At 36.8% G+C, this 22,576-nt stretch overlaps 1 protein-coding gene across 2 annotated transcripts in view; it reads right to left on the bottom strand.

Moving 5' to 3' along the window:
- LOC110151697 (phospholipid-transporting ATPase ABCA3-like) overlaps window positions 1-22,576 on the bottom strand; it is a 285,960-nt gene that overhangs the window by 122,511 nt on the left and 140,873 nt on the right. For both annotated transcript variants that reach the window (XM_070460996.1, XM_070460997.1), the window contains 3 exons: window positions 6,773-6,871; window positions 4,262-4,415; window positions 2,585-2,885 (listed from right to left, as the gene is read on the bottom strand). In XM_070460996.1, coding sequence (XP_070317097.1) covers window positions 2,585-2,885; window positions 4,262-4,415; window positions 6,773-6,871 — 554 coding nt within the window. The remainder of the gene's footprint in view (window positions 1-2,584; window positions 2,886-4,261; window positions 4,416-6,772; window positions 6,872-22,576) is intronic.

Genomic DNA, 22,576 nt, shown 5'->3' with positions numbered 1-22,576 from the left:
TATTCTTACCATATATGGTTTTCTTGACTTACTTCAGTATTTTGCTCATGTTTCCTTTAACTTAGTGAACATATTTAAGAGTTAAAGTTTGTCCCATAAATCCAAAGCTTGTGTTTCTTTAGAGTTGGTTGAATGGAGCGTGTCCCTGTTTACTTGTATAGCATGTGATTTTTTTTTTTTTTAAACATTTGGGATTTGAAAAAAGTTGCTATCCTAGTCTTTGCAGATTATATCTCAGCATAGAGAGAATTTACTAATCTGTCTGGCATAAAGGTTCAATTTTTCTCAGAACATTTCTGGGCATATATATACCCTGGACCTATGTATATGTTTTTCCTTCATCTCTTCATTATTTATGGCTGCTTTTAAATATATTAATATCCCTATGAATTTTACCTTTGTTCCCTTTTGGGACCTTAGATGTTCTACTGTATTGTGATACCCATAATATCTTGTCCCTGGTGCCTGCATGTCTGCAGTCCCCCTTGTAGTTTTCATACCTTGGCATCTGTCAATACTTTCAGCAACTTTAATATAATATCCAAACTATGGCAATGTTCTCACTTGAGCTCTGAGTTAAGTAAAACAAATTCAGTTCTTTGCACAGTTCTCAAATTGGCCTGAATATTGAAAAAATTCTACTCTTTTCATCCCAAAGGAGCAACCAGTATATGCATAGCTTTCTACCAACTCAGTGTACTGTCCCAGAGAGGGTGATGGTGTAAAGATAAGCAAAAACACCACAGATACCCTTACAGTTTGCATGTGGCTTTTTTGACTGGGCATTCACTTGATTGTTGCAGACCCTTCACCAGTTTCTATATGAAGCTATTTTAGCTAATCTGTGTGTGTGTGTGTGTGTGTGTGTGTGTGTGTGTGTGTTTAACTGGCTATTTCTATAGAACAATTTGAGGCTTCTTAGCCTACTAATTTTCTCAAAGAGCTGCTCGAATAATTTTTAATTAAGACAACAGCAGGATGCTAGGGCTTCTCCAGTGACTCAGGCAGTAAAGAATCTGCCTGCAGTATGGGAGACCTGGGTTCAATCCCTGGGTTGGGAAGATCCCCTGGAGAAGGGCATGGCAACCCATTTCAGTATTCTTGCTTGGAGAATCCCCATGGACAGAGGAGCATGGTGGGCTACAGTCCCTGGGGTCACAAAGAGTCGGACATGACTGAGCAACTAACCACAGCACAGCAAGATGCTAAAAGAACTAACAAGAAGGAAGATTTAATTTGATTGTCTTATTATTAACATATCTCTGAAATATAGTCTTTTAATTTTTGTATCAACAATATAATGTAGTGAAAAAGAACGGCATTTTGAATCAGGTAAATTTATTTTCTGTCTCTCTTCCCTCTTCTCTTCTAAACAACTGTGTCATTTTTTATTAATAAGTGTTCATTTAGTCATCCAGTAATGGAGGAGAAAAAAATGTATGATTTACTTATAGGTTTTATGCCACCCAACCTATGATGTTTATCAACATACAATCAAGATAATGGTAGAATTCACCAACATCTCTGAATGCACTTTCACCTCTCACAATAGAACCTAAAAGATAAACTTGCTAAACTGCATAGGTTATATGTTAACATGAAGTAACACTGTTAACCAGATAGCAGCTGAAGGAAATACAAATGAAGTACCTGGAAGGAAATGGTCAATTTTGTAAAAGGACAGACTTGCCTCTTACTGGGATGATCTAGCATAGTGTGAGTTAATACTGCAATCTCTTAAAATCTAATCCCTCCTCTAATACATACTAGGTGCATGCAATTGGGGTGCATGAATTAACATCTCCAAACCTTAGTGTCCCAAACTTTAGCAAATGTTATTGTTATAGGTATAGACAATGCAAATACTTAGAAAAGTTCTTGCCAAAAGTACGTGTTCAGTACATATAATCAGTTACCACTACTACTTTACAAGTAAATAAGTTCTGAGTAGCCTGCCCATAAAGCTTCCAGCCATACCTGTTTACCCATTTTTAGATATGGCCAATCTAGATACATATGTTATGAGGAGTCTTTCAGGATTTAGGACCATCATACCACACTGTAAGACTGGCTTTCTGTGAAATTCTGTGCTACATTTCACAAAAGAAAATATTCTGGTACTTGAGTCCATTCCTTAGAAGGTGAGGGCTTCCTTGATAGCTCAGTTGGTAAAGAATCTGCCTGCAATGCAGGAGACCTGGGTTTGATCCCTGGGTTGGGAAGATCCCCTGGAGAAGGGAAAGGTTATCCACTACAGTATTCTGGCCTAGAGAATTCCATGGACTGTACAGTCCATAGGGTCACAGAGAGTTGGACACGACTGAGTGACTCTCACTCACTTTCACTTAGAAGGTGTAGGAAATGGCTGGTAGATGACCCATACTCCAGCACCTCCATTAATAATTAACTTTTGTAGCCAGTAATTTCAGCTGATTGTTCTTGCATCTGGTTTAGTTATCTTTATGAGACTATCAAGAAAAAAAATAGCAAGTAACTAAATATTTCAGTTAAGACCTTTTTTGGAAGAACACAATCAGGTCTTTATCTACTAGCAGTCATTTTTTTTTTTTTAAAAGAGGCTTACCGTTTACTTTATGAAGTTTCTGTTTCTTAGCCTTTAGAAAGATCTCAAGATTTTTTGTGAAATTCATGGTAAACTCAGAATTTCCAGAAATTGAGAAGGGCACAATTGTTTGACCATATTGTTCCAAATCCATTTCTCTGTCAAGTTTTTCTTCACTTATTGAAATCTCCACATCGCTCATCAAAAAATAAAAAATACCCACGAATGCTAGTATCTGCAGCAAGATCAAATTCCAGTTGCGCCACGAGAACATTGCTCTTTTTATGAACATGGCAAAGAACTGCTGACTGTAAAGAGTCCACTGACAAGACAGAAGGTGGCATTATAGCATCACAATGGTCATAACATTTAATGAAATTCATTAATATTTTAATCTTATGATAGAGGATGGAAACAATTTTATAAATATACCCTTGAACAGAACATAACCATAGTTCACAGACTAGGTGACAAACAAGACTTCTTATTTATATAATGTGTTGAATGCAGGGATTAAGGCTTCCATCTAATTACACTGAAAACCTCAAAAGGATCACTAACCCATTCATAGTGTCTCTGACCAGGGGAACATCACATCTATCTTTCTTAGCCAATATTAAATCATAATATTTCTAAATTCTTAGCCTCTGACCACCAGGGAAGTCCCATCAATCAGTATTTTCTGAATGAAACAATTAGCATTTAGATGTTGTCACTGATTGGAAATAAGGTAAAGTTTAGAAGAATTCTTTCTCACATTGTTTTCTGACTTTTAGATATATTTAGATATATTTCTAGGATGATAGCATATATTAATACAAGAATCAATTTTTCTAGACTATTCTGCAAATCTTTCATTGTCTGCATCTTTATAAGAAGGGGGAAATAAGGAAGAGTGATATAGCAGAAATGTGCAAGCAAGGAGAAGAGGAAAATTACATTTTAAAGTATCCAATTCATGGCAAACATTCCAAAGGTCATATTTTACTTGGTGTTAACTCATTAAAATGTCTCACAGAGAATTAAATTAAAGCACAGATATGTTAAATAATTTGTTTAAAGTCAAATAACTAGTGAATAGAGCAGGAATTCCACTTCTCTCTGGTTCAAAATTCCACACGTTAGTTGTACAATATCAACTCTGCTTCACAGCTGACTCATCAGCCCCCTCAGTGAAAGTATGCTTATGGGCAACTCTGAGAAACATATCTTCCACATCAGAATCCCTCATGTTTTGGGGGAAGACTGTAAGGAGTATTTAGTTCAGAGAACAAGGAAAGAAATGCTTGTCAGTCCAGTGGAATTTCCCATGGTAATGAAGAAAGACACTGAATTGGGAGTAAATAGTTCACTAGGAAATATCAATTCATTTCAATCCATACATTTAAATAGTTTTATGTACATGAATAGTGTTAACTTTTATAGGAAACTTTCTCAACTCTGAATGGACTAACAATTCAAAACTGTGATAAGTGACTCTGAGGAATAATAATGGGAAGAGTAAAAATCTAATTTCTACTATCATATTTTGCTTTTGAATTTAAAAACTAAGTGAATTGTTTTACATACTACTCCTTACCTGGATTTCTTTGGCTAAGAACTCAAACTTTACTTTTAATTCAATATTAAAATGAAATATTATAACTTTTATCCCATACAAATATATACAAATATTATATTCTTAGTGAAGTTGCTCACCCCAGTATTAAATGTAATATTAGAGCGTTTACTCAAGTTGGAGGAAGAATATGTTCTCTCAAAATTTCTAGGGACATTCATATTCTGATTTGTGTCTTCATTTTCATCTTCATTTGGTAGGGCCTGCAAAGTCGGATTATGCAATTGACTGACCCTACACACACAGAAAAAGAAAATTATTTTAACCAGAATGGTGGTTTCTAAATACATAGTTCATCATAAAATTTTCAAAAATTGAGTCAAAATTAAAAAAAAAAATCACTGGCTAGAAGTTTTTAAATCTGTAAAAACTGATATTGATAATATACAACAGTTTTATTTTCATAATGTTTCTAAGCTTATTTCAGAAAAATTAAACTAAAGAGGCTCTTTAGTTCTTCACTTTCTGCCATGAGGGTGGTTATTGATATTTCTCCCAGCAATCTTGATTCCAGCTTGTGCTTCATCCAGCCCAGCATTTTGCATCATGTATTCTGCATTTAAGTTATATAAGCAGAGTGACAATATACAGCCTTGATGTACTCCTTTCCCAATTTGGAACCAGCCTGTTTTTTCATGTCTTGTTCTAACTGTTGCTTCTTGAGCTGCATACAGATTTTTCAGGAGACAGGTAAGGTGGTCTAGTATTCCCATCTCTTTAAGAATTTTCCATAGTTTGTTGTGATCCACACAGTCAAAGGTTTTGGCATAGTCAATAAAGCAGAAGTAGATGTTTCTCTGGAACTCTCTTGCTTTTTCTATGATCCAATGGATGTTGGCAATTTGATCTCTGTTTCCTCTGTCTTTTGTAAATCCAGCTTGAACATCTGGAAGTTCATGGTTCACATACTGTTGAAGTCTGGCTTGGAGGATTTTGAGCATTACTTTGCTAGTATGTGAGATGAGTGTAATTGTGCTGTAGTTTGAAAATTCTTTGGCCTTGCCTTTCTTTGGGATTGGAATGAAAACTGACCTTTTCCAGTCCTGTGGCTACTGATGAGTTTTCCAGATTTGCTGGCATATTGAGTGCAGCACTATAACAGCACCATCTTTTAGGATTTTCCATCAGTTCCACTAGCTTTGTTCAAGCTAATGCTTCCTAAAATCGACTTTACTTCACACTCCAGGATGTCTGACTCTAGGTGAGTGACCACACCAAAATGGTTATTCAAGTCATTAAGACCTTATTTGTATATTTACTGTGTATTCTTGCCACCTCTTCTTAATCTGTTCTGCTTCTGTTAGTTTCTGTCTTTTATTGTGACCATTTTTGCATGAAATTTTTCCCTTGGTATCTCTAATTTTCTGAAGAGAACTCTAGTCTTTTCCATTCCATTGTTTTCCTCTCTATCTTTGCAACGTTCACTTAAGAAGGCTCTCTTATCTCTCCTTGCAATTCTTTGGAATACTGCATTCAATTAGGTGTCTTTCCCTATATCCTTTGTCTTTCATTTCTATTCTTTTCTCAGCTATTGATAAGCCCTCCTCAGAAAACCACTTTGCTTTCTTGCATTTCTTTTTCTTTGGGATGGTTTTGGTCATCTCCTGCTGTACAGTGTCACAAACCTCCGTCCATTGTTCTTCAGGTACTCTGCCTACTAGATCTAATCCCTTGAATCTATTTGTCACCTTCACTGTAATCATAAGTGATTTGATTTAAGTCATACCTGAACAGTCTTTGTTTTTCTATACTTTCTTCAATTTAAGCTTGAATTTTGCAATAATGATATGAGCCAGAGTCAGCTCCCAGTCTTAGTTTTGCTGACTGTATATAATTTCTCCATCTTCTGCTGCAAAGTAGATAATCCATCTGATTTCAATATTAGCCACCTGGTGATATCCATGTGTGGAGTCATCTCTTGTGTTGTTGGAAGAGAGTGTTTGCTGTGACCAGTTTGTTCTTTTGGCAAAATTCTGTTAGCCTTTGCCCTACTTCATTTTGTACTCCAAGGCCAAACTTGCTTGTTACTCCAGGTTCTTCTTGAATTCCTGTTTTTACATTTCAGTCCCCTATGATCAAAAATCCATGTGGTCATTTTTGTTAGTTTTCTGTGATTGTGGTTTTCATTCGGGAAGCTATGAGACTGCAGTTCTTGCTTCTTCTGTCTTCTCTCTTTGTTCTAGGCCAGTACTAACAATTCTACCCACAAAATACACAGACATTCAATTGTAATCCCAAAGTTTCAAATAATCTTCTTATGAAATATTCCTCTGCTCTGGGTATTCAGCACCTGGATTTAGTTTTTTGTGCAGTTTCATAGTCTCATTTTTTGCATTGAGTATCCTGCCTCCTAACTCTCTGAACTGATATTCTCACTCTAGTTCCGTGAGTCACAGCAGCCTTAGCGCATAAGGCGAGCAAGGTACGTAAACTGATATGTTCACGATTCATAGAAGATAATCATAGCTAACAATCCATTACTACTTCAATTATTTTAGCTCCACACATGATGGGTCTTGCTTTCAAAATGAAATCTGATTTTAAAGAAAAATTTTTTTTCTGCTCTCTTGCTCCCATGTATCATTACTTACTTAATGAAAACCTCTTCCATGGTAGTGATGGAGATACCAAAACTAGCAATACCCAGCTCTTCCTGTCTGTCTGTCATTTCAGTAAGTAGATCTTTAAACCTAGGAGAAGAAGGAGAAGGAGCTAGTACTTGGAAGGTGATTTTCACATTAATATTTTTGTTACACATTGGGGGAATATGTAGCTTATTCTTCGCTGCAATGCTTATCATATTTTCCATGGCTGGTGATAAATCAGGAATGTGGAATATTCCTGGAATATACACATATGAAACTATCACCACCAAAGCCATAGACATACCCATCGCTCCCATAATTTCCTCTCATCCCTTTTATTATTTTTTATTTTTGTGGTAAAGATGCATAATCTGAGAGCCATCCTCTTAGTAAATATTAAGTATGCAATATGGTTATACGTAGGCACTATGCTGTATAGTTGATCTTCAAAATTTATTTATCTTGCATAAACCAAAATTTTGGATAAACTGAATGTCAACTCCCTCTTTTCCCCTCCTCCATTCATCAGCTCTGGCAACCACAATTCTACTCTCTGCTGTTAAGATCCCTCTGGGTCTTCCCAGTCCACCAGGCCCGAGCACTTGTCTCATGCACCCAACCTGGGCTGGTGATCTGTTTCACCCTAGATAATATACATGTTTCAATGCTGTTCTCTTGAAACATCCCACCCTCGCCTTCTCCCAGAGTCCACAAGTCTGTTCTATACATCTGAGTCTCTTTTTCTGTTTTGCATATAGGGTTATCGTTACCATCTTTCTAAAGTCCATATATATGTGTTAGTATACTGTAATGGTCTTTATCTTTCTGGCTTACTTTGCTCTGTATAATGGGCTCCAGTTTCATCCATCTCATTAGAACTGATTCAAATGAATTCTTTTTAATGGCTGAGTAATATTCCATGGTGTATATGTACCACAGCTTCCTCATCCATTCGTCTGCTGATGGGCATCTAGGTTGCTTCCATGTCCTGGCTATTATAAACAGTGCTGCGATGAACATTGGGGTGCATGTGTCTCTTTCAGATCTGGTTTCCTCGGTGTGTTTGACCATTTTAGATTCCATGATACAAGTGAGATCATACAGTGTTTGTTGTTCTGTGTCTCTTTTATATTACTTAGTATAATGTCCTCTAGGTCCATCCATTCATGCTGTCACAAAAGATAGGATTTACTTCTGTTTTTAAAGTTGAATTATATTCCATTGTATATACATTTATTTTTTCTTTATTCATTTGTAGGTGGACACTTAGGTTGTTTTCATATCTTGCCTATTGTGAATAATGCTGCAGGGATCATGGGAATACAGGTGTTCCTCTGAGATCCTGATTTCAATTCTTTTTAATAAATACCCAGAAATGAGATTGCTGGATTCATGTATGGTAGTTTTATTTTTCACTTTTTGAGAAATCTCCATGGTTTTTTCCCACACAGCAAAATCTTAAGGAATACATAGTAAATGCAACTCTTAAAAGTAATTATATAGAGAAAGATTATGAGAACAGTTTTGTGGTGTTTGTACATTTGATCACATAGATATAACAGCAGACTCAAGCCCCCATAAGTCTGAGGAAGTAAGAAAACAAAAATTTACAGTGAATCAGTCAAGCATTATTATTAGCATTATCCTTTTTATGATTTAAAATGTAGTAAATTCAAATGTTTGAAGCTCCAATATTTTGGCTCCTTGATGTGAAGTGCCAACTCATTGGAAAAGACCCTGATGGTGGGAAAGATTGAAGGCAAAAGAAGGGGGAAGCAGAGGATGGGATGGTTAGATAGCATCACCAAGTCAATGGACATGAATTTGAGCAAACTCCAGGAAATAGTGCAGGACAGAGGAGGTTGGTGTGCTATAGTCTGTGGGGCTGCAGAGTCAGACACAACTGAGCAACGGAACATCAACAACAAAATTCAATTGGGATATCGAGATGGCAGGGTAGGAGGATGTGGCACTCACATTTCCCCACAAACACATCAAAAATATACATACATGTGAAACAATTCTCATAAAAACTAAGTAGTCAACAAAGGCTTGCAACTAAAGCTGCAAGAAAGATCTCCACATAACCAGGTAGGATGGAAAAAAGGCATTAAGTCAGGGTATTTGCCCCTGGGAGCAATCTATAAGGAGAAAATTGACACAGCCAGACCCTTTCCCTGAGGAGTAAAGAGTCTAGGCGTATCAGTCCTGTGGAGGAAATGGGTCCCCTTACCAGATAAGACAGATAAATGGGCTAGAGATGCCTAGCTCCCTAAGAGTGTATACATGTTGGCTTGCTGACGATCAAGGCAGAAATAGCCTTGCACTGGAGGCTGCTGCCTCATTGCACTTGACAGTTTGAAGGGAGAAACAACTGACCCTGCTCACTCCACACCACAGCCTTGTTCAAGTTCTGGGCAGAGACCTAGCCTAGCTCTGCAGAAACTGACCAGGGTGCTTGGGGTGTGAAACAGGCCAAGCTGTGGAGGCCTTCGTCAGCAGATGTGGCAACAGGGGATATTTATTGTCAATGTGCACAGAAAGCAGTACCACAGGAGCTTGCGGTGATAAGTGCTAAATCTCAGGCAAACAGGCCCTGGGAGAGGAGCTAATATAGCTCTGCAGAGACAGCCCAGAAAGCCTGGGGGGGGGGGTGAATGAAGTGAACATTGTCACTGCCTAGGAGTACATAGTAGTTTGTCTCCCAGTGAGGGCACTCCAGTTCAGCTTGGCATGAGACATGGGCAGAGAGGTCCTGAGAAAAGTATGCCACAGAGGCAGTCCAGATCAGCTGAAAGCATGGCCACCTCAATTCAGACAGCCACAATGTCCCAACACCCAGTCACAGCCTTGTACTAGATCTGAGATGAACACAACAGAGAAATGGATAGGCATCACAGAGAGCCTCTGTGATTTCATGGGCCTCACATGCTTCAACAACCACCCTACTTAGGGCAGAGCTCACACTCAAGGGCAATGGAGCCATATCAAACCTGACCCTCAGGACTTCGAATACAACAACTGAGGAGCAGGCTCTGCCCCTGATAGGGTAGCAATAGCCACAGAGCAAAGAGGAAACCCCACTTTACATCTTGCACAGACTTTAAATATCCCAACACCAACCACACCCCCTATCAAGGAGATAAAGGCCAGTACACTGGGCTCAGTGTCCATACCAAAACCAGTAAACACACACAGTTTGCCCAAGTATACTCCCATATAAGAACAAGCCTTGAAGTTCAAAGAGTGCTGTATGTGCTATGCTCAGTTGCTTCAGTCGTATCCCCATGGATCATAGCCCACCTGACCCCTATGTCTATGGGATTTTTCTGGCAAGAATACCTCAAGTTCACAGTATGTAACTTTCTCATAGATTCATAGAGATAGAGAAAGTCAAATAAGATAAAGTCAGAGGAACTGCTCCCAATTAAAAAGAAAATGAGAAATACCCTGAAAGAACAAATAATGAAACAGTGTTCACCAGTCAACTAAAACCAAAAAGAAGTAATAAAAATGCTAACCAAATTAAGAAAAACTATTGATACAAATGCACTATAAAAAAGGAACTGGAAAATACAAAGCTGAACCAATCAAAAATAAACAACTCAACTGCTTAGATAAAAACCAATCTAGAAGCAATGAATATTCACAAAATAACATAGAAGAATGAATACATGATTCAGGAGAGACAATGATTGAAGTCACCCAATCAGAACAGAAGACAGACTAATAAAAAATGTTAAATCAACATATAATATCTATGGAATAATAAAAATTATGCTAACCTGTGCATAATAGGGGTTCCAGAAGAAGAAAAGAGAGACATGGGTACTAAAAATGTACTTGAAGACATTATGGTTAAAATCTTCTCAAACCTAAATAAGAAACAGACATAAAGGTACAGGAAGCACAGTGTTGCAAAAAGATGAACCCAAATAGACTCACATTGAGACATATAATATTTAAAATGGCAAAAGCAAAAGATAAAGAGAAAATTCTAAATTCTAAAGGCAGCAAGAGAAAATTAAGAATCATCTACAATGGAAGCTCCATGAAGCTATTGGTTGATATTTCTACAGAAACTTTGCAGACCAGAAGGGATATAGTCAAAGGCCTGAAAGAGAAAACCCTGCAACTTAAGATACCCAAAAAGATTATCATTTAGAATAGAAGAAAAGATAAAAAGTTCCTCAGACAGTCAGAAACTAAAAGAATTCAGCAATACTAAACCTACAATAAAAGAAATATTGAAAAGTCTTCTGTAAATAAAGATAAACAAGAATCTACAGGAAAAAACAATCACAATAAGAAAGGCAAACAAATAAAAAGAATGAAGATTACTAAAATAAACCAAAGTATAGATTAAAAAATACAACAAAACTCAAAAAATTTTAAATGAATTATAACTACAATTAACAATAAAAAGACAAACATGAAAAAACAGGACATAAATGATAAAATCTGGAGGAGGGGAGTAGAAAAACGTATCTTTTAGAATGCATTTTATTTTGAATGACAATCTTTTTAAAGCAAGCAGATACAATTGCAGATCAACATACTTGATTTTCATGGTAACCACAAATCAATGATATGCATTAGATTCACAAAAACCAAAAAGAAAGGAACTTAATCATATTACAGAAGAAAATTATCAAGCCAAAAAAGAGAAAAGCAAAAAGAAGACAATATGAACAAAGAAAAACTATAAAAACAACTGGAAAAGAAGGGTTTAAATGGCTGTAGGCACATACCTATCAATAATTAATTTAAAGTCAACAGACTAAATCCTCTTATCAAATGATATCATGTAACAGGTGGGATAAAAACCAAGAACTTAGAATAGACTGCCTAGAAGAGATTCACTTCAGGGCAAAAACACACTTGCTGAAAGTGAGGGGATAGAAAAAGATGTTTCAAGCAAATGGAAATTACAGGAAAGCAGGGATAGCAATACACATATCAAAAAAATAGACATTAACACAAAGGACATGAAGAAAGACAAAAAAGAACATTATATAATGATGAAGAAGGCAATACAAGAAGATAGTACACCTACCAACATACATGCATATAGGTGCACCTTAAATATTTAAAATAAGTATAATAAATACCAACAGACATAAAGAGAGGTGGACAATGAGACAATAATAGTAGGAGAGTTTAATACTTCATTGATATCAAAGGACAGATAATCTAGACAGAAAACTAATAAGGCAACAGAGGTCCTAAATGACAAAATAGATCCATTGGAGTTGATATCTACAGGGCACTACACAATCCCCACAAAATATAACAAAAACCAGAATACAAATTCTTTTCAAGTGCAAAGGAATCATCTAGGATAAATCACATACAACATCACAAAACAAGCTTCAACAAATTTAAAAGGATAGAAATTATTTCAAGCATTTTTTATGACCACAGTGGTGTGAAACTAGAAACCAACCACAGAAAGTAAAACAGGAGTAGAACAAACAGCTGGAGATCAAACATGCTACTAAAAAAACCAAGAGAGTCGATGGTAAAATCAAAGAAGATATCAGAAAAAATAAAAACTCAAGAAAATGAAAATACAACCTTGCAACATCTATGGGATGTAGCAAAAGCACCTCTAATGAGGAATTTTATAGTGATTAAGGCCCTTCTCAAGAAGAAACATTTCAAATAAACAATATTATCCACCACCTAATGGAATTAGAAAAAGAAGAACAAACAAAACCTAAAGTTGGCGGAAGGGAGGAAATAATAAAGATGAGAAAGGAAATAGAAAAGAGATTAAAAGTAGAAAAAAATCAATAAATCCAAGAATTGTTTGTTTGAAAAGATAAAACTGATAAACTTCTGGCAGGTCTCACCAAGAAGAAAAGAGAGAGGACTGAAATAAACAAAACAAGAAATGAAAGAGGAGAAGTAAAAACTGATACCATAGAAATACAAAAACATTTTAAAAAGAATATTATGAACAGGTATTTGGCAACAAATTAGATGATCTAGAACAAAGGGACAAGTTTATAGAAATATGTTGGTCTTGTTGCATAGCTGCTAAGTCATATCTGACTCTTTTACAACCCCATGGACTGTAGCCCTCCAAGTTCCTCTGTCCATGGGATTTTCCAGACAAGAATACCAGTGGGATGCCATCTCCTTCTCCAGGGGACCTTCCCAATCTAGGGATCAAGCCTGCATCTCATGCATTGGCAGGTGAATTCTTTACCACTGAGCCACCTTGGAAGCCCTTGTAGCAATATACAGCCTGCCAAAACTGAGTCAAGAGGAAACAGAAAATTTGAGCAGACCAATTATTAGAAATTAAACTGAATATGTAATTTAAAAAGAATGGTCCAGGATCAGATGCCTTCAAGGCAGAATTCCACAAAACATATTTTAAAAAAGCTTACACCTATCCTGCTTTAATTATTCCAAAAAATTGAAGAGGAAGGAACATTGCAAAATTATTTCCATGAAGCCACTGTCACTCTATTACCCAAAGGAGACAAAGACACTATACCTACACATTTGACAAGTACAAGTCAATATCTTTGATGAATATAAATGCAAATATCCTCAACAAAATATTGCAAACTGAATGCAACAGTACATAAAAAGAATCAAACATAATAATCAATTGGACAATTCCAAGGTTCACAAGGATGGTTCAACACACACAAACCAATGTGATATACCACATTAACAAAAGGAAAGACAAAAATACATGGTCATCTCAGTAGACTCATAAAGAGCTTTTCATAAAATTCAGCATCCATTCAAGATAAGAACCCTCACCAAAAGTGGATATAGAGGGAACATGTATAGAGGGAAAATAAAAGCCATTTATGACAAACCCACTGTCAACATAATACTCTATGGTAAAAAGCAGAAAGCTTCTTCACTAAATTCAGGAAAAAGACAAGGATGCCCATTCTCACCATTCTATTCAACATGGTATTAGAAGTGGTAGCTGCAGCAATCAGACAGGAAAAGAAAATGAAAGACAACTCCATTGGAAGGGAGAAGTAAAATGGAACTATTGGTAGATGACACGATACACTATACAGAGAAACATAGGGTCTCCACATAAAATCTATTAGAAGTAATAAAATAATTCAGCAAGGTAGCAGGATACAAGATTAATACACAGAAATCCTTTGATTTCATTATGCTAATAAGTAAATATCAGAAAGAAGAGGAAAAAGCCAATCCATTTAAAAGTCTAACCCCAAAATCTAGGAACTAGCTTAATAAAAAATATGAAAGATCTATACACTGAAAACTATAAAATATTGATAAAGGAAATTCAAGGAGATTCCAAAAATGGAAAACTATTACATGTTTTTTTAATTTGAAGAATTAATATTCTTAAAATGGCCATACTACCCAAAGGAATCTACAGATTAATGCAATCCCTATCAAAGTGCTGATGATACTTTTAACAACCAGAATAATCTTAACATTTGTATAGAACCACAAAACATCCAAAATTGACAAAGAAATCCCGAGAAAATAAGAACAAAGCTGAAGGTGTAACCCTTCTAGACTTCAGACATAATTAAGCTACAGTAATCAAAACAGAATGGTATTGACACAATAACAGACATTTAGATTAATGCAACAGAATAGAGTCAATTATGATAAAGGGGAAAGATTATACAATGGAGAAAAGAGAGTTTCATCAACAAATGTTGTTGAGAATACTGGACAGCTACAGGCAAATCAATAAAAGCAGAACACTCCTTCACATCATATACAAAAATAAACTTGAAATGGTTCAGACATAAATATGATATGACATCATAAAACTCCAAGAAAAGAATGTTATAAATTTTTTTCTGACATAAATCATAGCAATATATTCTTAGTCTGTCTCCAAAGAGAAAATAAATAGAAACAAAATGAGCAAATGGGAGCTAATCAAACTTAAGGTAAACCATTCAGTATCACAGTAATCCAAGTCTCTGCCCCAACCACTTTAGCTGAAGAAGCTGAAGTTGAATGGTTCTATGAAGACTTAAAGCACTCCTAGAACTAACACCAAAAAAGATATCCTTTTCATCATAGGGGACTGAAACGCAAAAGTAGGAAGTCAAGAGCTACCTAGAGTAACAGGCAAGTTTGGCCTTGGAGTACAAAATGAAGCAGTACAATGGCTAACAGAGTTTTGCCAAGAAAATGCACTGGTTATAGCAAACACCCTCTTCCAACAACACATGGATATCACCAGGCAGTCAATACTGAAATCAGATTGATTATATTCTTTGCAGACAAAGATGGAGAAGCTTGAACAGTCAGCAAAAACAAGACTGGGAGCTGATGGTGGTTCAGATCATGAGTGCCTTATTGCAAAATTCAGACTTAAAGAACACAAGGAAAACCACTGGGTATTCAGATATGATCTAAATCAGATCTCTTATGATTATACAGTAGAAATGACAAATAGATTCAAGGGATTAGATCTGGTAGACAGAGTGCCTGAAGAACTATGGACAGAGGTTCTTAACATTGTACATGAGGCAACTACCAAAACCATCCCAAAGAAAAAGAAATGCAAGAAGGCAAAGTGGCTGTCTGAGGAGTCTTTACAAATAGTTGAGAAAAGAATAGAAGTGAAAGACAAGGGTGAAAGGGAAAGATATACCCATCTGAATGCAGAGTTTCAGAGAATAGCAAGGAGAGATAAGAAAGCCTTCTTAAGTGAACATTGAAAAGAGATGTTCCCAGAAGAAAAAGATCCCACCAGAAAACCACTAGAACTCATCAACACATTTCTTCAAAATTTCAGGATCCAAATTTATATACAGAAATCTGCTGCATTTCTATATACCAGCAATGAGCTAGCAAAGAGAGAAATTAAGGAAATAATCCAAATTAGCATTGCATCAAAAAGTATAAAATACCTAGGAATAAATCTACATAAGGAAGAAAAAGAACTGCACTTTGAAAACTATGACATTGATGAAAGAAATTGAAGATGACACAAATGGAAAGATACACTGTGTTCTTGGATTGGAAGAATCAATACTGTTAAAATAACCACACTATGCAATGCAATCCCTATGAAATATTCAATGGCATTTTTCACAGAACTAGAACAAAAAATTTTAAATTTGTATGGAAACACAAAAGACCCCCTAGTAGCCAAAACCATCTCAAGAAAGAACAGAATTGGAAAAATCAGACTCCCTGACTTCAGATTATGCTACAAATCTATAAGCATCAAAACAGTATGGAACTGGCACATAAACAGCCACATAAGTCAACAGAACAGGGTGGAAATCCCAGCAATAAACCCATACACTTACAGTTGCTTAATCTATGACAAAGAGGAAAGAATACACAATGGAGAAAAGACAATAAAGCAATAAATGGTGCTGGGAAACCTGGACAGCTACTTGTATAATAATGAAATTAGAACCTTCCCTAACACCATATACAAAAATAAACTCGAATGAAAGACCTAAATTTAAGACTGGATACTATTAAAGTCTTACAGGAAAACATGCATGGAACTCTTTTTGACATAAATCACAGCAATAATTTTTTGAATTCATCTCCTAGAGTAATGGAATCAAAAGCAAAACTAAACAAATGGGACCTAATTAAAATTATAACCTTTTGCAAAGCAAAGAAACCATTAAAAAATGAAAAGACAACCTACAGAATGGGAGAAAATATTTACAAATGAAGCGACTGATGAAGAGAATAATTTCCAAAATATACAAACATCTTATACAACTTAAAATAAGAAAAAAAAAAAAAAAACCAAACAAGCCAATAAAAAATGTGCAAAAGATCTAAATAGACATTTCTCAAAGAAGGCATTCAGATGGCCAATAGGAACATGGAAAAAATGCTCAACATTGCTAATTATCAGAAAAATATAAATCGAAACCACAATGAGTTATCAACTTACCTTAATCAGAATGGCTATAGTCTAAAAGTCTACAAATAACAAATTTTAGAGAGGCTGATTATAAAAAACAACCCTCCTACACTTCTGGTGGGAATGTAAATCAGTACAGCCACTATGGATAACTATATTGAGGTCCCTTTAAAACTAAAAGTGGAATTGAGGTAGGAGATACCTACCTCTGGCCTCTGGGCCAGAAACCTGGTATTTGTCAAGTGGAGTAAAATTCAAGCTTTGTTCTAACCTAGATACTCAAAGGACAAAGCTACTGGTAATAGCTGAGCTCTGCTAAAGTAAAGAAATACGGTGTCCACTCCTGAAGTCAAGGAAGCCTTCCTTGTTGGCACTGCACAGGAAAGCTTCTTGGAGGTCAAAAATGGAGCGGGACTCCACCCCATAGTAAGCACGGACACACACCCATAGTGGACGCATGGATCCTTCTGCAGTGGGATCCATCTTAAAAGGGCGCACCCGCATCTCAGGGAAGGTCCATAATGTGGAAGATCCAGGGTCAGGTGTGAAGAACCAAACAAGATAATTGGCCAAAGGCAGACAAAGACTCAGAAGGACTATCCCATATAAGTGACGTATTTCACCTCCTTACTGCACTCCTGCACACTCAGGACCCCTGCACTCCTCACCCCTGCACTCCTCTCTGGATGTGTATCTCCGCCTAGTTTCTGGGTACTGTGCTCCTCCTCATTCGAGGGGATGCCCATATTCTTTCTCTCTGCGTGTGTATCTCTGCTGTTTTCTGTGTTGGATAAACAAACTGTTTTCCTGTGTGCTCTCCCATACATTGTGCTGTATCACTAACAGAAAACTTTGTACTTGTTTTTAGTTTTTGCCTTTTTGAAACATTCTTGATTTCAAACAGGGGCAAGATCCCGGGCCTCTTTGCTTCTAGCCTCCAACCCTGGTGGCCTAGTGACTAGGACTCTTGGTTTTCATCCAGGTTCAGTTCAGTTCAGTTCAGTCGCTCAGTTGTGTCTGACTCTTTGCAACCCCATGAGTCGCATCCAGGTTACCCAGGTTTAATTCCTGAGCAGGCAACTAAGATCTCTCTTCAGGACCTCTCACTGCTCTCCCTTCAAGATCAGAATTACCATATGGTACAGCAATTTCATTTCTGGGCATGTATCCAGAGAAAGCTCTAATTTTTAAAGACATATGCACCCCAATGTTCATTGCAGCACTATTTACAATTGCCAAGACATGGAAATAACTGTCCATTAACATATGAATGGACAAAAAAGATGTGATACATTTATATTGGGTAGGCCAAAAACTTCATTCAGATTTTTTTCTGTAAGATGTTATGGAAAGACCTAAATGAACATTTTGGGCAACCCAACACAATGGATTACTACTCAGTCATAAAAAGAAAGAAATAATTCTATTTGCAGAAGCATGGATGAAACTAGAATTTATCATACTAAGTAGCCAGGCAAGGAAAGACAAATATCATATATTACTTATATGTGGAATCTAAAAAATTATACAAATAAACCTATGTACAAAACAGAAACAGACCAAAAGACAGAAAACAAACTTTTGGTTCTCAAAGTGAAAAGGGGGAAGGGATAAATTAGGAGTTTCAGATTAGCATATATATACTCCTGTATGGAAAACAGATAACGAACTGTGGCCTACTGTAGCACAGGGAACTATACCTAATATTTTCTAGTAAGCTATAAGGGAAAATAATCTGAAAAAGAATATACATACATATATACATACATAGTAGTGAAAGTCGCTCAGTTGTGTCTGACTCTTTGCGACCCCATGGTCTATACAGTCCATGGAATTCTCCAGGCTAGAACACTGGAGTGGGTAGCCTTTCCGAAAAACCAGTCTCCCACATTGCAGGCTGATACTTTACCAGCTGAGCTACCAGGGAAGCCCCATAAACATATATGTGTATAATTTCATCACTGTGCCATACACCTGAAACTTACGCAATGTTGTGAATCAACTAAATTTGAATTTAAAAAAAGAAAGAAAAAACCTCTAAACCTCTAAACCTCTCAGGAGGTCTAGAGATTGCCCAAGCTCCTTCTGCCCTGTGAGGATACAGCAAGAAGATGACTTTCTCTGAATTAGGGAACAGGCCTCATCAAACACCAAATCTGCCAATACAATTTTCTTGGATTTCTCAGCTTTCAAACTGCAAGAAATACATTTCTGTTATTTATAAACCCCTCCCCCAAATCCTGGTTTGGATTTTCCTATTCTGAACATGTCATATAAATGGAGTATACAAGCTATAGCCCTTTTTAATGGAAGAAAATTGTTTTATAATGTTGTGTTGGTTTCTGCTGTACAATAATGTCAATCAGTCATAATTATATACAGATATCCTCCACCTTAAGCCTCTCTCCCCTTCCCCCATCCCACCCCTCTAGGTCATCACAGACAACCAGGCTGGGCTTCTTGTGTTATATAGAAAATTCCCACTAGCTATCTATTTTACACATGATAGTGTAAATGTATCTATGTCAATGCTATTTTCTCAATTTGTCCCACCCTCTCCTTCTCCTGTTGGGTCCACAAATCTGTTCTCTAAGGATGTGACCTTTTCAGTCTAGCTTTTTTCACTTATTGTAATAATATCAAAGTTCATCCATGCTGCCAGTTCAGTTCAGCCACTGTCATGTCAGACTCTTTGAGACCCCATGGACTGCAGCACACCAGGCTTCCCTGTCCATCACCAACTCCCAGACTTGCTCAAACTCATATCCATTGAGCTGGTGATGCCATCCAACCATCTCATCCTCTGTTGTCCCTTTCTCCTCCTGCCTTCAATCTTTCCCAGCATCAGTGTCTTTTCCAGTGAGTTAGTTCGCATCACATGGCCAAAGTACTGCAGCTTCAGTTTCAGCATCAGTCCTTCCAATGAATATTCAGGACTGATTTCCTTTCGGATTGACTGGTTTGATCTCCTTGCAGTCCAAGGGACTCTCAGGAGTCTTCTCCAACACCACAGTTCAAAAGCATCAATTCTTCGGTGCTCAGTTTTCTTTATGGACCAACTATCACAGCCATAGATGACTACTGAAAAAGACATAGCTTTGACTAGACGGACCTCTGTTGGCAAAGTAATGTCTTTTTTAAAAATATGCTGTCTATGTTCAGTCAGTTCAGTCGCTCAGTCATGTCCAACTCTTTGCGACCCCATGAATCACAGCAAGCCAGGCCTTCCTGTCCATCACAAACTCCCAGAGTTTACTCAAACTCATGTCCATCGAGTCGGTGATGCCATCCAGCTATCTCCTCCTCTGTCATCCCCTTCTCCTCCTGCCCCCAACCTCTCCCAGCATCAGGGTCTTTTCCAATGAGTCAACTCTTTGCATCAGGTGGCCAAAGTATTGGAGTTTCAGCTTCAGCATCAGTCCTTCCAATGAACACCCAGGACTGATCTTCTTCAGGATGGACTGGTTGGATCTCCTTGCAGTCCAAGGGACTCTCAAGAGTCTTCTCCAACACCACAGTTCAAAAGCATCAATTTTTCAGCACTTAGCTTTCTTCACAGTCCAACTCTCACATTCATACATGACCACTGGAAAAACCACAGCCTTGACTAGACGGACCTTTGTTGACAAAGTAATGTCTCTGCTTTTTTTTTTCCTTTTTTTTTTTTATTAGTTGGAGGCTAATTACTTTACAATATTGTAGTGGTTTTTGTCATACATTGACATGAATCAGCCATGGATATACATGTATTCCCCATCCCGATCCCCCCTCCCACCTCCCTCTCCACCCGATCCCTCTGATGTCTCTGCTATTTAAAATGCTATCTAGGTTGGTCATAACTTTCCTTCCAAGGAGTGTCTTTTAATTTCATGGCTGTAATCACCATCTGCAGTGATTTTGGAGCCTAAAAAATAAAGTCTGACACTGTTTCCACTGTCTCCCCATCTATTTGCCATGAAGTGATGGGACCAGATGCCATGATCTTAGTTTTCTGAATGTTGAGCTTTAAGCCAATTTTTTCACTCTCCTCTTTCACTTTCATTAAGAAGCTCTTTAGTTCTTCACTTTCTGCCATAAGGGTGGTGTCATCTGCATCCCTGAGGTTATTGATATTTCTCCCGGCAATCTTGATCCCAGCTTGTGCTTCTTCCAGCCCAGCGTTTCTCATGGTGTATTCTGCATATAAGTTAAATAAGCAGGGTGACAATATACAGCCTTGATATACTCCTTTTCCTATTTGGAACCAGTCTGCTTTCCTATGTCAGGTTCTAACTGTTGTTTCTTGACCTGTATACAGATTTGTCAGTAGGCAAGTAAGATGGTCTGGTATTCCCATCTCTTTAACATTGTTCCACAGTTTATTGTGATCCACACAGTCAAAGGCTTTGGTGTAGTCAATAAAGCAGAAGTAAAAAACAGGAATTCCCTTGCTTTTGCTAGTTTTTTGTATATGCTGTGTAACTTTTTTTTTAAATTAAATGTGTTTTTTGCAAATATTTTCTTCCATTCTGTGTCTTGTCTTCTAATTCTCTTGATATTGCCAAACACAGAACAAAAATTTAATTTCATTGAAGTCCAGGTTTTCAGTTATTCCTGTCAAGAAAAGTGCTGCTGGTGCTGTGATTTAAATGTCATTGCCATACCTAAGGTCATCTAGTTTTCCTCCTATGTTATCTTCTAGGAGATTCATAGTTTTTTGTTTGAATTTTAGGCTTCCCATTTTAAGTGTCTAGGTTGTTTTCTTTGCCTGTTGATGTCTGATTGTTCATTCCATCACCATTTGTTGAAGTATCTTTTCTCCATTGCTTTTCCTTCCCTGTCAAAGACCAGGTGACTATATATATATATATATTTTTTTCTAGGTCCTCTGCTTTGTTCCATTGTTCTATTTTTCTATTCTTTCTATACTACACCATCTTTATTATATTAGTTTTATAGTAAGTCTTAGAGTTGGTTTCTGTCAGTCTTCTAACTTTATTCTTTTCTTTCAATATTGTGTTGATTAATTTGAATAAACTTTTTTATAAACTTTGGGATCAGTTTGTTGATACCCACAAAATAACTTACAGAGATCTTGACTAGAATTACATTGAGCCTATAGATCAAGTTGGAAAGAACTGACACCTTGACAGTATTGAGTCCTCCTATTCATAAAAGTGGACTATCTTCATATTTATTCAGTATCTTGACTTCATTCATTAGAATTTTTGAGTTTTCCTCATATAGAACTTGTATGTATTTTATCAGCTTTATACCTAAGTATTTTGCTTTTGGCAATACTAATGTAATAGCATTGTGCTTGTAATTTTAAACTATATTTGCTAATTGTTGATACATAGAAAAGCTATTGACTTTTATATCATACTTGTATCCTGCGACCTTGTTACAATCACTTACTAGTTCCAGAAGGGTTTTTTGTTTGTTTGTTTGTTTTGGTAAATTCTTTTGGACAGTATGTAAAAGATGATTGTGTTATCTGCAGAGTTTCATTCCTTTCTTCCCAATGTATGTACATTTATTTGTCTTGTGTTATTGCATTAGCTAGGACTTCCAGCATGATGTTGGAAGCAGTGGAGAGAAAGGACTTGCTTTTCTTGTTCCTGATCTTAATGGGAAGGCTTTGAGTTTCTCACCATTATGTATGATGTAGGCTGTCGGGATTTTGTTCATTAGAAAGTTGAAGAAGTTCCCCTCTATTCATCTTCTTTTGAGAATGCCAATTAGTTTGCTTCAAGAGAATATCAAGCTGTTAACTACAACTTGAAAGAGAATAAAACTGGCACAGGCCCTGGAAGTTTATCATAAGTATTCTTATTTTCCTCTTCCCTTAATCAAGATAAACATCCCAAGTACAATTAATATTTTCTTTCTCCTTCTGGTAACTAACTTGGTTAACTGTTATGGTCAAATTGCCTGTTTCCTGTATTTCTAGG

Source organism: Odocoileus virginianus, chromosome 33, assembly GCF_023699985.2.
Source record: "Odocoileus virginianus isolate 20LAN1187 ecotype Illinois chromosome 33, Ovbor_1.2, whole genome shotgun sequence".
NCBI lineage: Eukaryota > Metazoa > Chordata > Mammalia > Artiodactyla > Cervidae > Odocoileus > Odocoileus virginianus.
Note: the sequence above shows the minus strand (reverse complement) of the source record. Positions and strands in the feature narration are given on the sequence as shown.